Below are 19,066 nucleotides of genomic sequence, written 5' to 3' on the forward strand. Positions count from 1 at the left end.
CTACACTGTTTTTACTTCTTGCAGTAGTCCCTTAGAGTCTTGAAGCTCTGAGCTTATTTACTACATGAAGCACTTATCGTGTGTCTCACACCTGCTAGGTGTACAATAAGTACTCATTTACTCTCCTTCCTTACTATGTGTCTTGCTTGATATTGCTTAAATAATATGGCTTCAACCACATCAAGACTGCTATATTGAATTGAAGAAAATTTTAATGATGAAAACTGTTAGTCTGGGTACTTTAGAGAAACAAATCCATAGCTACTCATGTATAAGAGAGTTTTATATGAAGGGTAAGTGTGCATCAAGAAAACATCCCAACCCAATGCTGCCCAAGCCCACAAGTTCAACATTAACCCATTAACCCATATGCCCAACACCAATCCACAAAGTCCTCCATCTCACAAAACAGACACAATGACACCGACTGCAGGAGGAAAGCGGAGTCAGTGATATGTAAGCATCTTAGCACTGGCAGGTGTCTCCACAGAGGTAGTCCAGCGCCCAGGGCTGGACTGCGTTGGGGTAGGTCCATGTGGCTTCTCCTTGGGGATATCTTGCAGGAAGTCAGTCTTGCAAGCTGAAGCTGGGAACTGCTAAAGCAGCTGCACCCTGGTCCGACCATCACAAAGCAAGAGACCCGAGAACTCAAAAGGCAAGGCTCACCAAGCCATTTATCTCTCCACCCTTCAATTAACCCCACATGTGTTTATTAGCCAGGTTGGCACAATAAACTAACTAACTCAATTGTCAAATAATTTTAAAAGTTCCTTCCTGGAGTTGACTCCCAAGTGATGCAAAATGTGAACAATCCTCTGAATTTACAAAGATTACTACTTTGAGTAGAAGACTTGAATTAACAGTATTAGTTAACCTTTATCACTTGCTATTTGACAAAAAGGAGCCCAGGGAGTATTGTCGGGCAAGTGTTGAACAGCTGCCTTGCTCACCACAGACTGGTGGCTAAAAACTACCAGTTGCTCTGTTGGAGCTGTCTGCTCCCAGAAAGACGTACAGCCTTGCAAACCCTGTATAGTCCCACTGTGACCGCACTGGGATGGATTTGATGGTAGTGGGATATGCCAAAAGGAGTCTGCAGATGGTGCCAATGGTGAGTGACTTCAGTTGCTCCCGAGAGGTTAGCAACGTGAGTCCACCCTGTGATGTGTACTTCCAAAAGATTAACTACTGAAGACCCACTGGGACACAGTTCTGCAATGGCACATATGGAGTCATCGTGAGTCACAATAGATTCAACAACAACAGACTCTGTTTGTGTTTGTTTCAATACAGAGACTACATCCTCTGATTTCACCTCCACCAACAAAAGGCTAAGGCTAACATGGAGTTTCAGGGGGGGCTGCGACAAGATTTAAAACAAGTTCCCCTGCTTTTCCGCTTTAGGTTAGCCATCTTCTCTTAGAAAACCACGAAGGGCTTCCAGTTTTATACTGTCAAAATTAAATCAATTTGATCAAAGGGAATAAGACACCAAAGCAACGCACACAAAAAATAAAATATAATTCATTGAAACTCCATTGAGATCTAAATTATGTGGCATAGACCATAAAGTCAAGGGATGTAAACCACAATGACTATAAGCTATCTTTTCATTTGCAAGATCTCAAGTTGATTTATCTCTTTCAACTTTCTCCAAGAGCAGATTCTTTTTATTCTGGTCAACAGTGGTGTGAAGGAAAATGGGAAGGTGATATCATTTTTCAAACTTAAGGAGTCTCAACTGCCAGCCTTGGCCATTTACCAGACTCTAGACGATGAGTGGGATACATTACCCATTGCAGAAGTTTCAGAAGAGCAAGTGCAAAACTTATGTGATGGATTCCTACAGGGGAAGCGACTGGTAAGTGTGAGCCTACCCAGTAAACCAAGTCAGTTTTTCCTCCTCTTTCTGTTCAGTGTAAGCGTCCCTGGTTGGTGCAAAGGAACCATGGGGCACAATGCCTAGAACAAGAGCAGTGGTCAGATCCCAGCAGCCGCGCCAAGGGAGAAAGATTTAGTAGTCTGCGTCTATAAAGGAAACTTGATTTGGGTTGCTTATAGGGGTGAGATCTATTCTATCTGATAGGATTTTTATAGGGAGCTCCTAACAATGAGTTGTGTTGTGTTGGCTTGGGTTGTGTTAGGTTGGGTTGGGTTGGGTTGGGTTGAGTTAGGTAGGGTTGGGTTGGGTTGGGTTGGTTGGGTGGTGTGGCACAAATGGCCAAGTGCTTAGCTACCAGCTGAAAGGCTGGTGCTTTAAGCCTACCCTCCTGCTGGGAAGAGCCGGTGATCTGTTCCCAGAAGGGAACAGGCGGAAAAACCCTGTGGAGCACAGGTCTTCTCTGAACACATGGTTGCCATGACTCAGAATCAATTTGATAGCAACCACGGGTTTGGTGTTGTTGTTTAAATGTTTGATTTGTTTCCTGTTGCTTAGGAATTATTTAAGGGAGCCCTGGTGCCATAGTTGGCTACAAGTTGGGCTTCTGCTAACTGTAAAAGTTGGGCTGCTGCTAACTGTAAGGTCAGAAGTTAGAAACCACCGACTGCTCCCCAGGAGAAGGGGGAGGCTTTTTATGCCTGGAAAGATTTGCAGTCTCAGAAACCCACAGAGGGCAGTGCACTTGTCCTGTAGGCTCACCGTGATTCATAATTGACTCCAAGGCAGTAAGCTCTTGGGTTGAGGAATTCGTTAGGCTGTACTGGAGATGCCTAAGAGCAAAGATATAGAAAGATGGGGTGTTTGATCAGTATGCTTGTTAGGATACTGCCATAGTAATAAAACAAGAAACGTTTTTGGAAAGGTCTTACTTACTCAAAGTGAATTGTTTTTTCCACCACTCCATTTAAGGGATCAATGAGAAGCCCATCAAATTCCATGTAAAAAAGTTCATGAGATAAAACTGAAGGTGTGGGGTGGAGATGAGTCAGTCAGGGTGCGATGTAGCACCGATAAAGAACACAGCTTTCCCCCAGATCCTAAATACTTCCTCCCCCCAACTACCATGATCCGAATTCTACCTTGCAAGACTGGCTAGACCAGAAGATGTACACTGGTACAGATAGGAATTGGAAACACAGGGAATCCAGGGTGGATGATACCTTCAGGACCAGGGGTGTGAGGGGCGATACTGGGAGAGTAGAGGGTGAGTGGATTGGAAAGGGGGAACCGAGTACAGGATCTACATGTGACTTCCTCCCTGGGGGACAGACAACAGAAAAGGGGGTGAAGGGAGACACCGGATAGGGCAAGATATGACAAAATAACAATCTATAAATTATCAAGGGCTTATGAGGGAGGGGGAAGCAGGGAGGGAGGGGGATAAAAGAGGACCTGATGCAAAGGGCTTAAATGGAGAGCAAATGCTTTGAAAATGATTAGGGCAAAGAATGTACAGATGTGCTTTACACAATTGATGTATGTATATGTATGGATTGTGATAAGAGTTACATGAGCCCCTAATAAAATGTTTAAAAAAAACTGAAGGTGTAATTTGGAATTTCCGTTTAACAGTTTAGTTTGCTGATTTCAACTTAAAAATAAGAGCGGCCTCTAACCCTAACCACCTCCACCATGATGTTTTCCAGAGAGATAATCATGGATCCGAAGAAAGAGCTCAAAAGGCGGAACTCTGACTTCTCCATGAGACTTCTTCAAACCACCACATATCTGCTTTATATGGAATTAAAAACAGGCAACCCAAACCCCAGAGACACTGGACAAAATCACCAAGCCCTCCAACCACAGGCACACACAGGCACAGAGGCACACACATGCATGTGTACACACTGCTCCGATTTAGCCCTTCAAATCTCATTTATTTTCTTCCCTTCTCCTTAAAAATAACCCAACTCTTTATCTCTTACTATTCCTCTAATTTTCTTCTATGTACTTACATTGTGTTGTTTCATCTGCAATATAACTGAATAGGGCTTTGAAATAAATACTGTGATACCTCTACAAAGGAGACACCTTTCTAGAGGAAGATTGTGCTGGTCTGTCATTTAATACTGATTTTTTACACTGCGTGACTTACACACACTTTTTGCTCCTTAGGGTGACTTAAGAGTTATAATTCTACTTAACTTTATAAGCACACAGGCCTTCTCTGATTCAAGGCTATGAACAAAAGAATGGTTTTAAACAGCGCTGGGGAATTAAGTCTTTTTGTCAGGGGTTAGATGAGGTTTTCAAGTCTGTGAACTCAGCAGAAACAGACCATGTACCAACTTCATGTTCATTTAGCATTTCTGACTCCCCACATAAATCAGCAGCCCCCATAATAAATAAAAGGCAATAATGTTATAGGAAACAACTGCCATCTCTTTGCAGGCCTAACCTTTTGTAAATACCCGGTTGCCCAACTAAGCAGTATGTACCTCAGTGCTTACTGTTTACTACCAGGCCATATGCCTCTAATGTGTTATTTATTGTTCACTCTGTGGGTGGGATGGGAGATGGGTAGAGACCATCCTGCATAAGACTCGCATGGATGTGGCAAAGGAGCTGGGAATCGATTTAGGTAAAAAGTGGGGGGATGAAGAGGGGGGAGGGAGCTGTGGTGGGCAGAGGTCGACTAAGCCATGGATTATTGCAGGTGAGGTGTGCAACCTAGTCCAGGAGGGACAGAGGGAGTGGTTGGCCGAGTGTCTGGTCCACAGGCTTTTACTGTCAACGCACAGATGCAACATTGTTCCAGGAAGCCCTTGGCTCAAAAGGAAAGTGCCTAAGTGCTGAAGGGCTAAAAAAAACCCCACAGATGAACACCTACGGACTGGTCCAAGTGAAGAGGAGAGTGAAAGGCCCGCTTGTTCTCTTCTGCAGGGAAAACTCCATGGCCTCTGGGCGGGGAGTGGGCCACTGGCAGCAGCACTGTGAAAGCGGCAGCGTGCCACACACCTCTGAAACATGAGGCTGAGCGCCTGAGGGGTCACCCAGTCCATGCACAGGGCTGAATGAAGCCACTCAAACGGCCTTTTGCTTGAGGATGAAAGACATTGCTAAGGCAAGCACATCCCAGGAGTCTCTCTTTGGCCCCTGTAAGCCAAAGTTCTTGACATTCTCAATCAGAAAATTCTTCCTGATAACTCCTCCAGGCTGGGAAGCCACTCAAGCTTGCTCCTCATCTATCCTCTGTGAACGACCACTTTGTTTGAATGTATGACACTGGGGTATTTTGGGTGCTACTATAATAGTGGCAGCTACATGACCGGTATTTGAAAGATGAGCATGGCCTCCCTAGGTGGACACGTTCCAGCAGAGCTTCCAGACTGATAAATGAAGACCATCTCGGTGGTCTATATCTAAAGAGAGGCAAGGGAAACCCTATGGATCAACACAGAGCCCTAATCATGGGTGGGAGTTGGTGTGAGTCAACTCAATGGCAATGAGCAAATACTTCTGACAATTATTCATAGCTGCTAGTAAACACCTCACAAAAGACACCTTGTCTTACACACGCCAGCAATTTCCATCCCTTCTTTGTCTTTGGGTAATTTCTCCTGAAGATTCTCCATTCCTCTCCCAGGGAGATATACAGTAGACTAAGTAGAGACATTTCAGGTGTTTTTCATTGTAGAATCATTCACTGGCCCTCACTGTCAATACTGTTATACTTTTTCTTTAAGACATTAAGTGGTAAGATGATGCATTGAAACGCTGCAAAAGGTAGGGGAGGACTTAGGAGACTGTGGTAAAAGGAAGAAGTGGATGCAGAGGAGAACTTGGTGGGATGACAAGAACATTAGTGTCTGACTCTCAGCACTGTTTGTGTGGCTCTGTGACCCGAGAACCTGAGGTCAGAGACAACAGTGGAATGATTCACAGGATAGTTTAAGAACCGAGAATGATAATGCATATGACGTTAAGGATGGCCATTCCCACAGTGGCACAGTCATGAACCACTTGGCAGTTAATCAAAAGGGTGCCAATTATAATCCAGTAGCCACTCTGATGGACAAAGGTGTGTGAGTTGTGCTTCTGTAAAGACTGCAGCCTTGGAAAACCTATGAGACACATCTACTTTGTCTTATAGGATCGTTATGAGTCAGAAGCAACTCAATGGCATTGGGTTAGGGTCATTTTCTTTGTAATACTATACATTCAGTCATCAATTTACATACAACTCTTAGTTAGGAACCAACCACAGGAACAGCCATTATTAAACATGAGAGGTACATACAGTACTTTGTAACAACAAACGGATATTACTTTTTGACGAGCATCAAAATAATATTATAGTACTGCATTAATATGTTAAAGATGCATCTTAATGTGTTTATGCATATGGAAGTCCACTATATTAAGAAAAACATTTGATTCACTAACATTAGATATGAGCCATACCTAACTCTTCTGCTACCTATACATTTGATTTAGAGATAGACTTGGGAACTGAACTTATTTGTAATCTGGGACTCGCTATACTCTCTTCTCTGGGTAGCAGTCATTCCTTTGAATTTACTGTATGGGAAAGAAAATCTTTCCTTGAGGGTCTTCTTAAAATTAATATGCAATGGAGACCCTCACTCATGGGACTGGAGAAGTATTTGAGATAATTCTATCCATTCACTTACTTGGATTATGCTTTATTACAGCTGTGTTTAAAATACATATACTTTGAGAGTCTAGGGGGTAAGAAGAGAGTGGATTCAAGGTGGGGTAACATGAGAGAGCAGTTTGTTCACTCAATCATTCATTCATCCATCCATTCAAATACTGAGTAGCCAACTACAAAGGTGCGGTGCAAGCTTTGTTGTCTAAGAGAACAGAGTAAACTTGACCTTAGGAGGAAAGCTGTAGAGACTGAGGTTAACAAGGAAGCCGGCCACCTGATTAGATCTGAGCCATGGACAGAGAACAGCACACAGGGAATCCTGGATAAAGGAGAAGGAAGAAGAGGTGCCATGAGGAGGTGCCATAGTTGGAGGAGGAAAAGTCTCCCAGCAAAGGGAAAGATGCTTCCTAGACAAACCTATCAACTTAATTTAACCGGTGAGTCTGAGGCAGTCCTAGTGCATCTTTCTTAAAGTACCTGGTTTCTAAGTAGAGAAAAATAAAACAGGAAGCGGGGTGGAGCTGACTCATGCTTCTAATTGCAGAGATTTTCCATGGAGAAACCCAGAGATTTAAAATTTAAAAATTAAGAAAGGAGGAAGCTATATACTGATATCTCTTGAGCTTTAAACCTTTGGAGGAAAAGTACTCTAGAAATCAAAGAAAGATCAATGCAATTTTAAAATTATACCTCTATAAATTTGAAGATGTAACCTTCTTCAAATTATTTCTAGGGTAGACCCGTGTGTCTTTCTTTTCTTTCCCAGCAGCAACCAAGGCCATTGTGTTGTGGGCTCAGTAATACAGTATCTGAGTCACAGTAGGAGCGGGAGAGTAAAGTTGGGTGAAGGGTTAGAAGGTTAAGTTAAGTCATAGGCTAGGAGTAGTTTTATGGAATCAAAACTTTCATGTTTAGTAGCGCAAACAATTACGCTCCGTCTTAATAGCATGATTCATCTTCTCCACAAGGCTGTCTGATCTTATTACGGTAACATAGTGTAAGTCTAGGCTTGAGGAAGAAAAAAGTATGCCATTCTAGCTGTCATGAGGTAAGAATTTTAAAGTTAACAAATAAGTTATATTACAGATCCTTTTCTCCAGAAATAAGGCTCTGAGGCTGGATTTCCTTACAGGAAGTTTACTGGGGATTGTTCTTGGATTCAAAACCTGTGGAGAACTGAAGGGAGGTACCAGGGTTGAAAAAGGGGAAGTTGTGCCATGACCCAGCCAGTAACACAGATCCATGTCCTCGCATGGGGGACTTGGTGTTGAGGGGTCACTCAGGGCATGCCTGCCTTAAGGAACGAGAACTGTTCTACTGTCCACTAAAAGCATCATTAGATGTGGCTACACCCAGGAAAGAGACAGGATCTTGGGCAATCTCGCTTGCTTCAGTCTAGCACTATCTCAGGGTAGGAGCGGGTGGACAGCACCCAAATAAGAACTGTCAGCTGTCATCACCCAAGTACAGCTGGGGAAGGGTGCCACCGTGCCAATGTGTGGGTGTGGGGGGAGGAGAGTAATTGGTTTGTTTCACCACAGCCTTCGCTACACATGCCTTCCTCCCGGATAGTTCTAAAGTTAGCACAATCACTGCACCAATGCTACACCAGCGGGTGTGAAAAGGGTCCATTTATTTCATCAAATGAAATATGCAGCAACTTCTTTGAATTGAGGTTGAGAAAGAACATGAAACTGTGTTGTATTGTTCCACACAAAGGATGGCAGCAGTACCAGAATACTCGTTCTCAAATCCATACACTCATTCATTCTTTGATCAGCTGTTTACTAAACACCTACCACGAATTAGGAAATAGAGCTCACATAGCACAATGCTGATGCCACTTCTTCGAATCCCCAGTCATCAGGCTCCTCAAAGTAGCTCAAGTATGAAATTCACTAATGATTTGAGGAGTGACATGAATTTCTAGTCTACTTAGTAGATATTCAAAAATTTGAATGATAATGATCATTCGCTATAGAGAAAGAAAAGATGTATATATTAATTTGTGAATGAGGCAAAACTGAAGATAGATTTGACTCTAAATTCTGGCCTGATGATTAATTTATACCATCTACATTCCATAGTGTCTGTAACAACTGTTGTTAATTACCTTGTCCTTTTATGACCACTTTGGGGCAAGTGCTGAATGCTAACTGAAAAATCAGTGGTTCAAACCCACCCGCAGTTCCTTGGGAGAAAGATGAGGCTGTCTACTCTCATAAAGATTTACAACACCTCAGCAACTCAAAATAGCATCACGATAGCCAGAATCAACTCAATCATAGTGACTTTGGTTTAAGGTTTACATTCCAGGTCATGGCAAACTTTTGTGGCACCTGGTTGCTAATAATTATCCAGTTGTGATCCGCCCTTTACACTATTCTACCAATTCATGATCTTTCTCCCCCATCTCTCTTCCTAGAATGTGACTCTGGATCAGTACATGGGGTATAGTCTGAGGCAAATTGATCTCTCATCTCAGGGCTGAGCACAAAAAGGAGTAGTCAGGGATGGAAGTATCTGACGGAAACTGTGTGCCCGTTGACCAGTGTCACAGAACTCTGGCTCTCTCCTGCAACCTCTACCCCTAACACCATGATTATCTTCTTGGTCCCAAAGAACAGTCCACTGTGACCATAAAGTCTTCATTCAACCACACCTTGGCAAATATGCTACAGAATAAAAATGAGAAATAATTACTTGTGACATTCTGACCCCTTAGACCTCTCTTGGGTTGACCCATTATGCTCACGCCACATGTCCTTTACCCACTAATAACATACCAGGGCTGGGAAAGGGGAAAGTTCGCCAACAAGTGGAAATGTTAGGTGTTCGTGGGAGGGCAAAGTGACTTGTGGGCAGGATATTTACATAATTGTGAAATGCAAGAATGGTTAGAGCCATTAATATATTATTGATTTGTAAAGTGAACGCTGAAGGGTCAAAGAATTATTGTTCTTTTAAGGATAGTGGGTGTTTGGAAAAGAATAATAACCAATGAGGTTAAGAATAGCTATAATTATTCAAGCCAGACCAAGTGTTAAAATGGTCATTTACTAATGGCTGTGGTTTGAGAACTGTCATCAGCTTAGGATTCTCTAGGGCTCCTTCCACCTACTCATTTTCAAATTTGCTAAATTACATTATATTTTCATGCATCCAGTTCATCGGGGTTTTCTCCAGGACAGAGTTACCATTTCCCAGTCTGTGTGATTCCAATCTATGTGATTACTACAGAGTATTTTAGCATAGCCATTTCCAAGTTCACAACCCCCCCCCAAAAAAAATCCCATAGCTCTCAAAATGTCTGGTTTAGGTACAATGCTTTCAAATTCCAAGCTGAGACTGAAACTTTAGGAATAAACTTAAAAGGATCCTGTTGCTGGGTAACTGACAAATGGAAGAGGAAAACTGATAGTAGTCAAGTGGGATATTAAAGAGGTGCATTTGGAAGGAGACATATATTAGTTATCATCCTTAGTCATCAAAAACAAAATTAAATCCCAATTGCAGCTAACTTTGTTTTATTAATATCTCATCTATCTCTACAAATTCCTGACCATGTTTCTCTAAGGCCACACCCATTAAATAAATGCTCAAAAATTCCTCACAATAAACAAATTTCTCCCCACTCCCACCTTAAAGAAATTGAATATCTAAGATCTAAGCAAAGTGGTCACAGTTTGATGAAAGGGAAGAAATTTTAAACAATGAAGAAATACCTTGGGGAAGAGACAGAACTTAAATAACTCTGCCAGTTATGTCTTGCCTCTGCACTAATTTAATTGGCTATGGGTTTGGTTTGCTTCATGTCTAATAAGAAATAAGAAAATATTTGGCTAAAGGCAGTCTCAGGCGTGGAACACTCTTCATCGCAAGGACGCCTGAAAAGATCTGTGTCCTTAGTCTGATGCTGTTTAGTCATCATCAAGTCACCTTCCTGACCCCCATGAGGTCCCCTACACAAAGGAACAAAATGTTGCTTGGTTTACCCCCCGCCCCACACTCTCATGACCCCAATTCTACCTTACAAATCCAGTTAGACCAGAGCATGTACCCTGGTACAGATAGGAACTGGAAACACAGGAAATCCAGGATAGGTGAACCCCTCAGGACCAATAATGAGAGTAGGGATACCAGGAGAGGAAGGAGAAGGTGTGGGGAGAAAGGAAGAGCTGATCACAATGATCTACATATAACCCCCTCCCAGGGGGATGGAAAACAGAAAAGTGGGTGAAGGGAAACATCGGACAGTGTAAGATATGAAAAAATAATTTTATAAATTATCAGTTTCAGAAGGGAGGGAGGGAAGGAGAGGGAGAGGGCAAAAATGAGGAGCTGATACTGGGGTCTCGACCAGAAAGAGAATGTTTTGAAAATGATGATGGCGGCAGATGTGCAAGTGTGTTTGACACAATGGATGGGTGGATGTATTGTGATAAGACCTGAATAATAAAATGATTGGAAAGAAAAAAAAAGAAAGTCTGAAGTGATCTAAGTCTCAGGAGCAGGCCTGACATTTTTCTTCTCGTATTGTCTCCCCATAAAGGAAATGACCCTGGTTCAGTTCAGGCCAGTACAGCCTTAGTGCACCACTGGGTTGCAAATCAGTCATTAGACTCAACTCACAAGTAGCTGGTGCTATTTCTGTCTGGCTCTCTGAGCCAAAACTCAACCCCCAGTTTGTTTGGTTTTAATAAATTTATTCTGTTGTTATGGACATTGTGTAAAATGGGGGAAAAACAAGTCTAGACTGGGTTTAGCTCCGGAAGTTAGGGCAGGGTATTTTTATTAAAAATAAACATCCTCTTTCTAACTTCCTTTTTGCTCTTTCCTCATAATCTGCTCCCAAAAGCACTTAGGATCCAGAGTCTCAACCGGCAACAAGCCCACGTAGGTCACCTGACCTTTTTGTGAGCAATAAAATCAAGAATACAAGATATTATTAAAGGTCACTTACAAGGGAAGCATAACAAAAATTAATCTGAAACCTGGTAAAATCTATTGACCCACTCGCTATAAAATTTGGCACATTCATCTCAGTGAAAGAGACTCAAGCTTTCATTCAATGATTCTGGGATATTCTTCCCTCCTCACTTAATCTAAGGATGGTAGTCTTTCTCACTTCCTGTTCCAGCGGGGCATCCTTCTGCTCTGTAATGAAAGTCAGGATAAATTTTGCTTTCAGCCCTCTTCTTTCTACTTTTTTGGGTTCCTCTTTCCATTTGGATCTGCCTTTTTCTTTCCTCATCAGGGGATTTTGTGAAGTGCTATTTTAAAATAGCAGTGGTTTTATTAGTGAAGTACAATGGTTGTCTGCAAAAGGAAACTGTTTGAATAAATATTTCTTGTTCCTCAACAGACACTTGGAAGAACATGCCTGTAAAACTAAGCCACATGAATAAGTACTTCTTGTTCCTCAACAGCCACTTGGAAAGACATGCCTGCAAAAGCATGCCACATGAATAAATACTTCTCATTCTCCATTGGAAGAGCATGGTAGAAGGCAATAACTTGGTAGTGAAGCATGCAGCCTCTGGGATATAATGCCCTGATTCTGCTACATACTAGTTCTGTGGACTTAAATTTTTTCTTTAATTTCTTGGTGCTTCATATATCAAAGCATAAATGAGATTAACACTATAACTAACTTTATAGGTTTATGTTCAGGATTAAATGGAATGACAAACTTAAACATCTAGACCATCATTTCACACAGAGAAAGCATCAGTTCTTTTTCTTGAGGAATGTCCTCACATAATCAGAGTTTCCACATAACTTGTTTTCTCTTTTTTGTTCTAATCCCTGATCAAAGTTAAACAAGCAGCCGTCTAGCAGAGAAGCTAAAAAGCCCATCTGTGGACAATGGGGCATCTCCTCACAGAGAGGTCACAGGGAAGGATGAGTCAGTCAGGGTGCAGTAAAGCACCGATGAGACACACAATACTCCTTGAGGCTTCCTCACCTCCCACTATCATGACCCCAGTACTGCTTTTCACTGCAGGCTAGCCCTGAGCATATGCATAGGTAAAGCTAAGAGATAAGAGCCTATGACACACAGAATCCAGGAAGAGGAATGGGAGTAGCTATACCAAACAGAGAAGGGGAAGGTGGGGAGGGGAGAGGAGGAAGGGGGAACCTATTGCGAAGATCAACACATAACCACACACACACACACACACCCCTTCACGGGGATGAACAACAGAAACCTCGGGGGAAGGAAGACAGTGGTCAGTGTAAGATAAGAAAATAAGAATAATACATAATTTATCAAGGGGTCACGAGGGTGGGGGTGGGGAAGGAAGGAAAAAAGAGGAGCTGATAATAAGGGCTCAATAGAAAGTAAATGTCTGGAAAATAATTATGGCAACTATGTACACATATGCTTGATACAATTGATGTACGGATTGTTATAAGAGCTATACAAGCCCCCATTAAAATGATCTTTAAATCAAATAATAAAAAGAAAAGAAAGAAATCCTATGGGGGATGGGCAGTTTTATTGTCTTCTCTATCTAGACAAGAAAGGCGGGATGAACAATCTGGAGGAGAAAACAATGGGCCAATGGTTGGGGGGGGGCGGGGGAATATGGGAGGGGTCGGGAGGAAGAAAGGAAGTAGGTGTTAACAAACCCAGGAACAAGTGAACAACAGTGATCTAAAATTGATGGTAGGGCTTGTTTAAGGGCAATGTAGCTGACAGGAATTACTGAAACCAAATGAAGGCTGAAAATGATAATGGGACAAGAGGAAAGAACTCAGAGGCAAAGGGCATTTGTAGAGGTCTAAATACAGGCATGCACATATCTAAGTATATTTATATTTGACGTTAGGGAAATAGATCTTTGTACATATACTTATAGGATTAGTATTAATGTAGCAGATGGACACCAGGCCATCATGAAGTACTCCCTCAATGCAAGAACACTTTGTTCTATTAAACTGGCATTTCATGATGCTCACCTTCCCAACACGATGGCTGAAGACAAAGCGGGTGCATAAGCAAATGTGGTGAAGAAAGCTGATGGCTATCAAAAGATATATCATCTGGGGTCTTAAAGGACTGAAGATAAACAAGTGGCCATTTAGCTGAGAAGAAACAAAGGCCACATGGAAGCACACCAGCCTGTGTGATCCTGAGGTGTTGATAGGATCAGGTATCAGGCATCAAAGACCCAGAAAAAAAATATATCATTGTGAATGGGGGAGTGCGGAGTGGAGACCCAAAGCCCATCTGTAAGCAACTGGACATCCTCTTACAGAAGGGTTGTGGGGAGGAGACGAGCCAGTCAGGGTGCAGTGTAGCAATGAAGCATACAACTTTCCTCTAGTTCTGTAATGCTTCCTTCCCCCTTCCCCAACTATCATGACCCCAATTCCATCTTACAAATCTAGCTAGACCAGAACAGGTACATGGGTACAGATAAGAGCTGGAAACACAGGGAATCCAGGACAAATAAACCCCCCAAGATCAATAATGAGCATAGTGACAGTAGGAGGGGATGGAGAAGGTGGGGGAGAAAGGGGAAACCGATTACAATGTTCTACATATAGCCTGCTCCCTGGGAGACAGACATCTGAAAAGTGGGTGAAGAGAGACATCGGTCAGTGTAAGATATGACAAAATAATAATAACATAAATTATCAAGGGTTCGTCAGGGAGGGGGCAGGGCTGGAGGGGGGAAATGAGAAGCCGATGCCAAGGGCTCAAGTAGAAAGAAAATATTTTGAAAATTATGATGGCAACAACTATACGAATGTGCTTGACACTATGGATGGATGGATGCATTGTGATAAGAGTTGTATGAGCCCCCAATAAAATGATTTTATAAAAACAGAAGAATCACTATGAATTAAAATCAACTCAATGACAGTGGGTTTACTTTAGTTATTTAAATTCGATCAAGTATTTTACTGATAGGAAATGACATGGAGCTGGGAATGAGGGTGGAGAGGTAGGGTTGAAGCATAAAATAAGAAGCCTTATATTTATCATTATATAAATCAATATCTGCGAACAGAGATTAGGGCCAAGAATGGTAATGACAAAAAATGAAAGAAATGAGAAATTTTACAAGTAAAATAAGGAGGCACAAAATGCGGGCCTCGTCCCTCTCCACAGTGAATTTTTCTCTCACTGAGTCAGTTCCTGTGAAGTCTGCTTCTGCTAGGAGGTGAGGGACAGAACTGTACAACTAACTAATCAAATTAACACACATTCCAAGTAGCCTAGAGTGGTGGAGAGCTAAAATCTGAGTTCTGAATCATTCCACCCACCTCCAGCATTTATTGGGCCTATCTTTGAGCAGCCTAATGTATATAAGTCTAAAATGGAGATATAATGTATATCTGGGAGGATGCACATAAAAATAGAAATAATATAGGTGAAGCATCTGGAGTGTGATTGGTGGTAAATAATAGATTATTTTACTATACTATTATTATCAGCCTTAAAAACTATATAAAGCAATGAAGGAAAAAAAGGGCTCTGATCCCAAGAGACTATTAGGACTAGGATTTATGCCAAATCCTTCTTGGTCCCTAGAGAGGAGATGGAAAATACAAGATATTTGTAAATTAATTTGCCTGAAACAGAGTATGTGAGAAAGTGCGTGGTTAAAAACATTGGCAAAATCTTGTACAAAATTACGGAGCTCTTTCCACATTGCATTTCTCATAAAACATTTTGTGTTTGGCAAATAATATTAGCTGGGAAGGCCCGTAGCCCACTAAAGACTAAGTGACTGAGGCTCTGAGGTTGTATCAGGTCACTGCATGGGCTCTGGAGCCAAAGTCAACCTCTCCAAGGGCGGACGACTTTCTCTTACCCTCTTGCAGAAGAAGTGTGAACGTACTTAGGGTCACAGCCATGTTTCTTAGAACTACCCAATGAGAAGTGATCATTAAGAAAGTGACTGATGACACATGAAGCCTGTCTTGTCAAACCACAAACGTATATTGAATTGGCAAATCACAAATCAATACGCTATGCAGCTCACTTCAGTAGACTTAGGTGGCTTAAGTTCTCTCTATATACATCTCAGTTTCATTGATTTTGGACTCGATGGCAATGAGTTTTTAGTTTGTCTATTTTTATTATTATTACTCAAAGGAGTCAAGAATAAAAGAATTTGAGAGTCATTCCCGAGCACTCCTCCGTTTCCTCTATCTCTTAGTTCAAAACAGTTGATGCCAAAGAGCAAGAAAAATAGCAAGAAAAGAGGAAGAATCTGTTTAGGGAAAGATGGATTTCCATCTACTTTGAAAACTAAATGTGAATATCTTATTTTCCTCGGTGGATGGCTCTAAAATTTGTATTTTCTGTTCTGGCTATTACTCTGAGTTTCAAACACTGAACTCCAACCACAGACTGCATATTCCTGTTTACTTATTACTCACTGTCATCGAGTCAACTTGGACTTACAGCAAGCTTATAGGGCAGAGCAGAACTGCCCCTATGGGTTTCCAAGACTGTAACTCTTTATGGAAATAGAAAGTCTCATCTTTCTCCTCTGAGCTTCTGGTGGTTTCGAACTGATGATCTTGCAGTTAGTAGCGCAATGTGTAACCACTACACCACCAGGTGTCTAGATGCCATCAAAACACATCTTCTTACTGTATTCATTTTTATTTCTCCCTGGAAAACATGCTTATCTCTAAAATAACACCAATGTGCTGTCCAAAAATAAATGAGACATCATTGATACCACCAAACTTTTACACGTGTGTCATTGGCCCACCGATAACCTCTTAAATAATCCACATTTTCCTCTTTTTCTACCTCTTCACCAGCATCTTAGTGTAAGCTACTACCACTTTATACCTGGCCCCAATAAGGTAAGCTCATTATCCAAAACATATGCCGAAACTATTCATCATGAGCAGGAATCAAGTAACATTAAGAGAGAGAGAGAGAGAGAGAGAGAGAGAGAGAGAGAGAGAGAGAGAGAGAGAGAGAGAGAGAGAAATAGTGACTAGGAAGAAGGACTCTAGCAAACTAATGGGAATACAGCAAAGGGATGAAGAGTGAAAGAAGTACAAAGACACGGGAAGGATAAAATTAAAAGACCCGACATTAACTAGTCGAAATTTCAGATGGAGGCTCTCCAATATGAAAATTTAAGAACATTGAGCATCAATGAAGAGAGAATGAACTATCCCCTGAAACACATTGGAATAATCATCTACATGACCCATCCCGTTCTCACACCATAAGAAAATATTTTGAGGATGATTATCATAGGAAAAATAAAACAGCAATTCATATAACGGACTATCTTTGTGATATTTTAAAATTAGAATCTGAAATTTTTAAGATTGCACTGAGTTAATACATTGATTTCAGAAAACTGACGATTTTTATTCATAAAGACATGCTATCCAAAAGCATGGATGACATTGTCATCCATTACAATTAATGGATGGACCTCTTACTGTTAGATTTAAATTTTATGCACAGAGATTCTATGTATTTCTTATTAATGCTACGTGGTAATGTTGTTGGTATTCTGAAATATGTTCTCTTTCCCCTAGATTTCCTGGTTGTTATTAAAGACACAAAAAGAAAAAAAATACTGTTTTGCCAGTTCATCTTATGGAGACAATTTTGTTAAACTCTGATGTGACTCTAATAGGTGCTAATTAGGTGGTTTTTCTTTTCAAGTTTTCTACGGACATTATTGGTGATTTTGCTCTTTCTGTCCTTACAAGCTTTTATTCCTTTTCTTTTTCTCTTTTCAGGGTATAACAGTGGCCAAGACTTCTGCTCTACGGTGAGCTATAGTGGACATTCTTTACCTATTCCTAGCTCTAGAGAAAATGCACACCAACTTTCTCCATTAAGCGCAAGATTTTTATCTGGTGCAGTTTTTTCTGTAGAGAGCCTTTCCTAATTTTGTGGCTTTTCAATCAATTCCTAATTTGATAGATGTGGTATATATGTATATACTTAGTTATATATGTATAGAACAAAACAGTGTTATATTCATACATGCTTTTTCTGCATAATGGAGATAATTATGTATGTGGTTGGTTTGGACCTGTATGTGTGTTGAATAGATCGATAGATATTTTTTCTGATGTTAAGAATAATTGCGTTCCTGAAACCTGCCTCACCAGTGTGTATAATGTTTAAGATTTTCAGACTCTTTCAGCTAATATTTTACTTAATTAATAGTCACATTCATAATTGAAATAGGCCTATATATCCCACCGTCCCCCAGTATTTCTTATGTGGTTTAAAAATCAAGAGTTTACTGGTAATGTGAAGTAAGTTAAAACTTACTGTAAATTTTGTGGAACAGCCTGTATAAAATAAGAACTGTTTCTCAAAAGATTTGTAAGTCTGACATGTGAAGACATCTGGGCCTGGGAATGTTTTAGAAGAGGTATTTGGCTATCATTTTAGCCTCTTTCATATTTATGTATCTGTTCAAAGTTTCTAGTTTCTTCTTGTGCCATTTATGGGTTTTAAACTTGTATTGCAAAGATTCATCTCAATAACATTTCAAAAATAAATGTCCAGTACGCGTGTTCTCTTTCTCTGTTTCACTGATTCCAATATTTCTTTCTTTCCATCTTCCCTGGGGTTGTTGGGTTGCTCTTTTTCCAACTTAAGTTGCATACTTAGCTCACTTGCTCTAAATCTCTTTGGTTTCGTGATAGAAGCATATAGAGTTATACCTTTCTCTTGCAGCACTAATTTAGGTGACTTCCATAAATGTCTCTTATTGTTATTTGCATCAGATTATTTCTTTATTTCCTTTTGCCCTTTACTTCATTTTATCTTAGGGATTATTCAGTAGCATAACAGCTCATTTTCAGATACTTTGGAATTTTAGGCATATCTTTGACATGAAATTCAATTTTTATTGCACTATATTCATAAAACACAGCCTACATGAGACTCAAATATTATTGAGGCTTCCTTGTGACCTGTTATCAGATACTTTGCACATGTTGTAGAGAAGAAATGAGTATTCTTTTTTGGGACTAGAGTTTCTAAAATTCAAAGATAGTTACGTTAAAATCTCTACAGTTCTTTCATTTATTTATTCTCTATTCCTGACGTTCTGTAACATGTTTCTTGGTATCTTATTCTCAAGTTAAAAGGCTAGGTGCACAGATGCTGAAATGTTAGGTGCATACAAACTTGTGATGGTTCTGTTTTCCCATTAAATTATTGTGTTTCCAGTATAAATATACATGACTATCCTTTATGACATTTTTCTTTGACATCATTTTGTGAGCTATTAAGCTTGCTACTCCATCTTCCCCCGATTCACGTTTATATGATCTTTTTCATCCTTTTGTTCTAAAATGTTATGTATGTTTCTTATCTTCAATATGTCCCCCAGAGACCACATAACAAATCTCTTTGGGTCATCTATATTCAATTGATAAGTTTGGTCCTTTATATTAAAATTACTCCAGGGGTCTTTTGCTGCAATGTAATACTGCTACATAACCGATTAAAGCCTAGTCTTTCTCATGACCTGTAATTATTA

At 40.6% G+C, this 19,066-nt stretch overlaps 1 protein-coding gene across 1 annotated transcript in view; it reads left to right on the plus strand.

The window, feature by feature from the left end:
• Positions 1-17,336, plus strand: part of ERP27 (endoplasmic reticulum protein 27) — a 41,810-nt gene extending 24,474 nt beyond the window's left edge. Inside the window, exons 6-7 of the mRNA XM_075553330.1 lie at positions 1,664-1,861; positions 17,301-17,336. Coding sequence (XP_075409445.1) covers positions 1,664-1,861; positions 17,301-17,336 — 234 coding nt within the window. The remainder of the gene's footprint in view (positions 1-1,663; positions 1,862-17,300) is intronic.
• The last annotated feature ends 1,730 nt before the right edge of the window (positions 17,337-19,066 follow it).

Source organism: Tenrec ecaudatus, chromosome 6 (assembly GCF_050624435.1).
Source record: "Tenrec ecaudatus isolate mTenEca1 chromosome 6, mTenEca1.hap1, whole genome shotgun sequence".
NCBI classification, from domain to species: domain Eukaryota; kingdom Metazoa; phylum Chordata; class Mammalia; order Afrosoricida; family Tenrecidae; genus Tenrec; species Tenrec ecaudatus.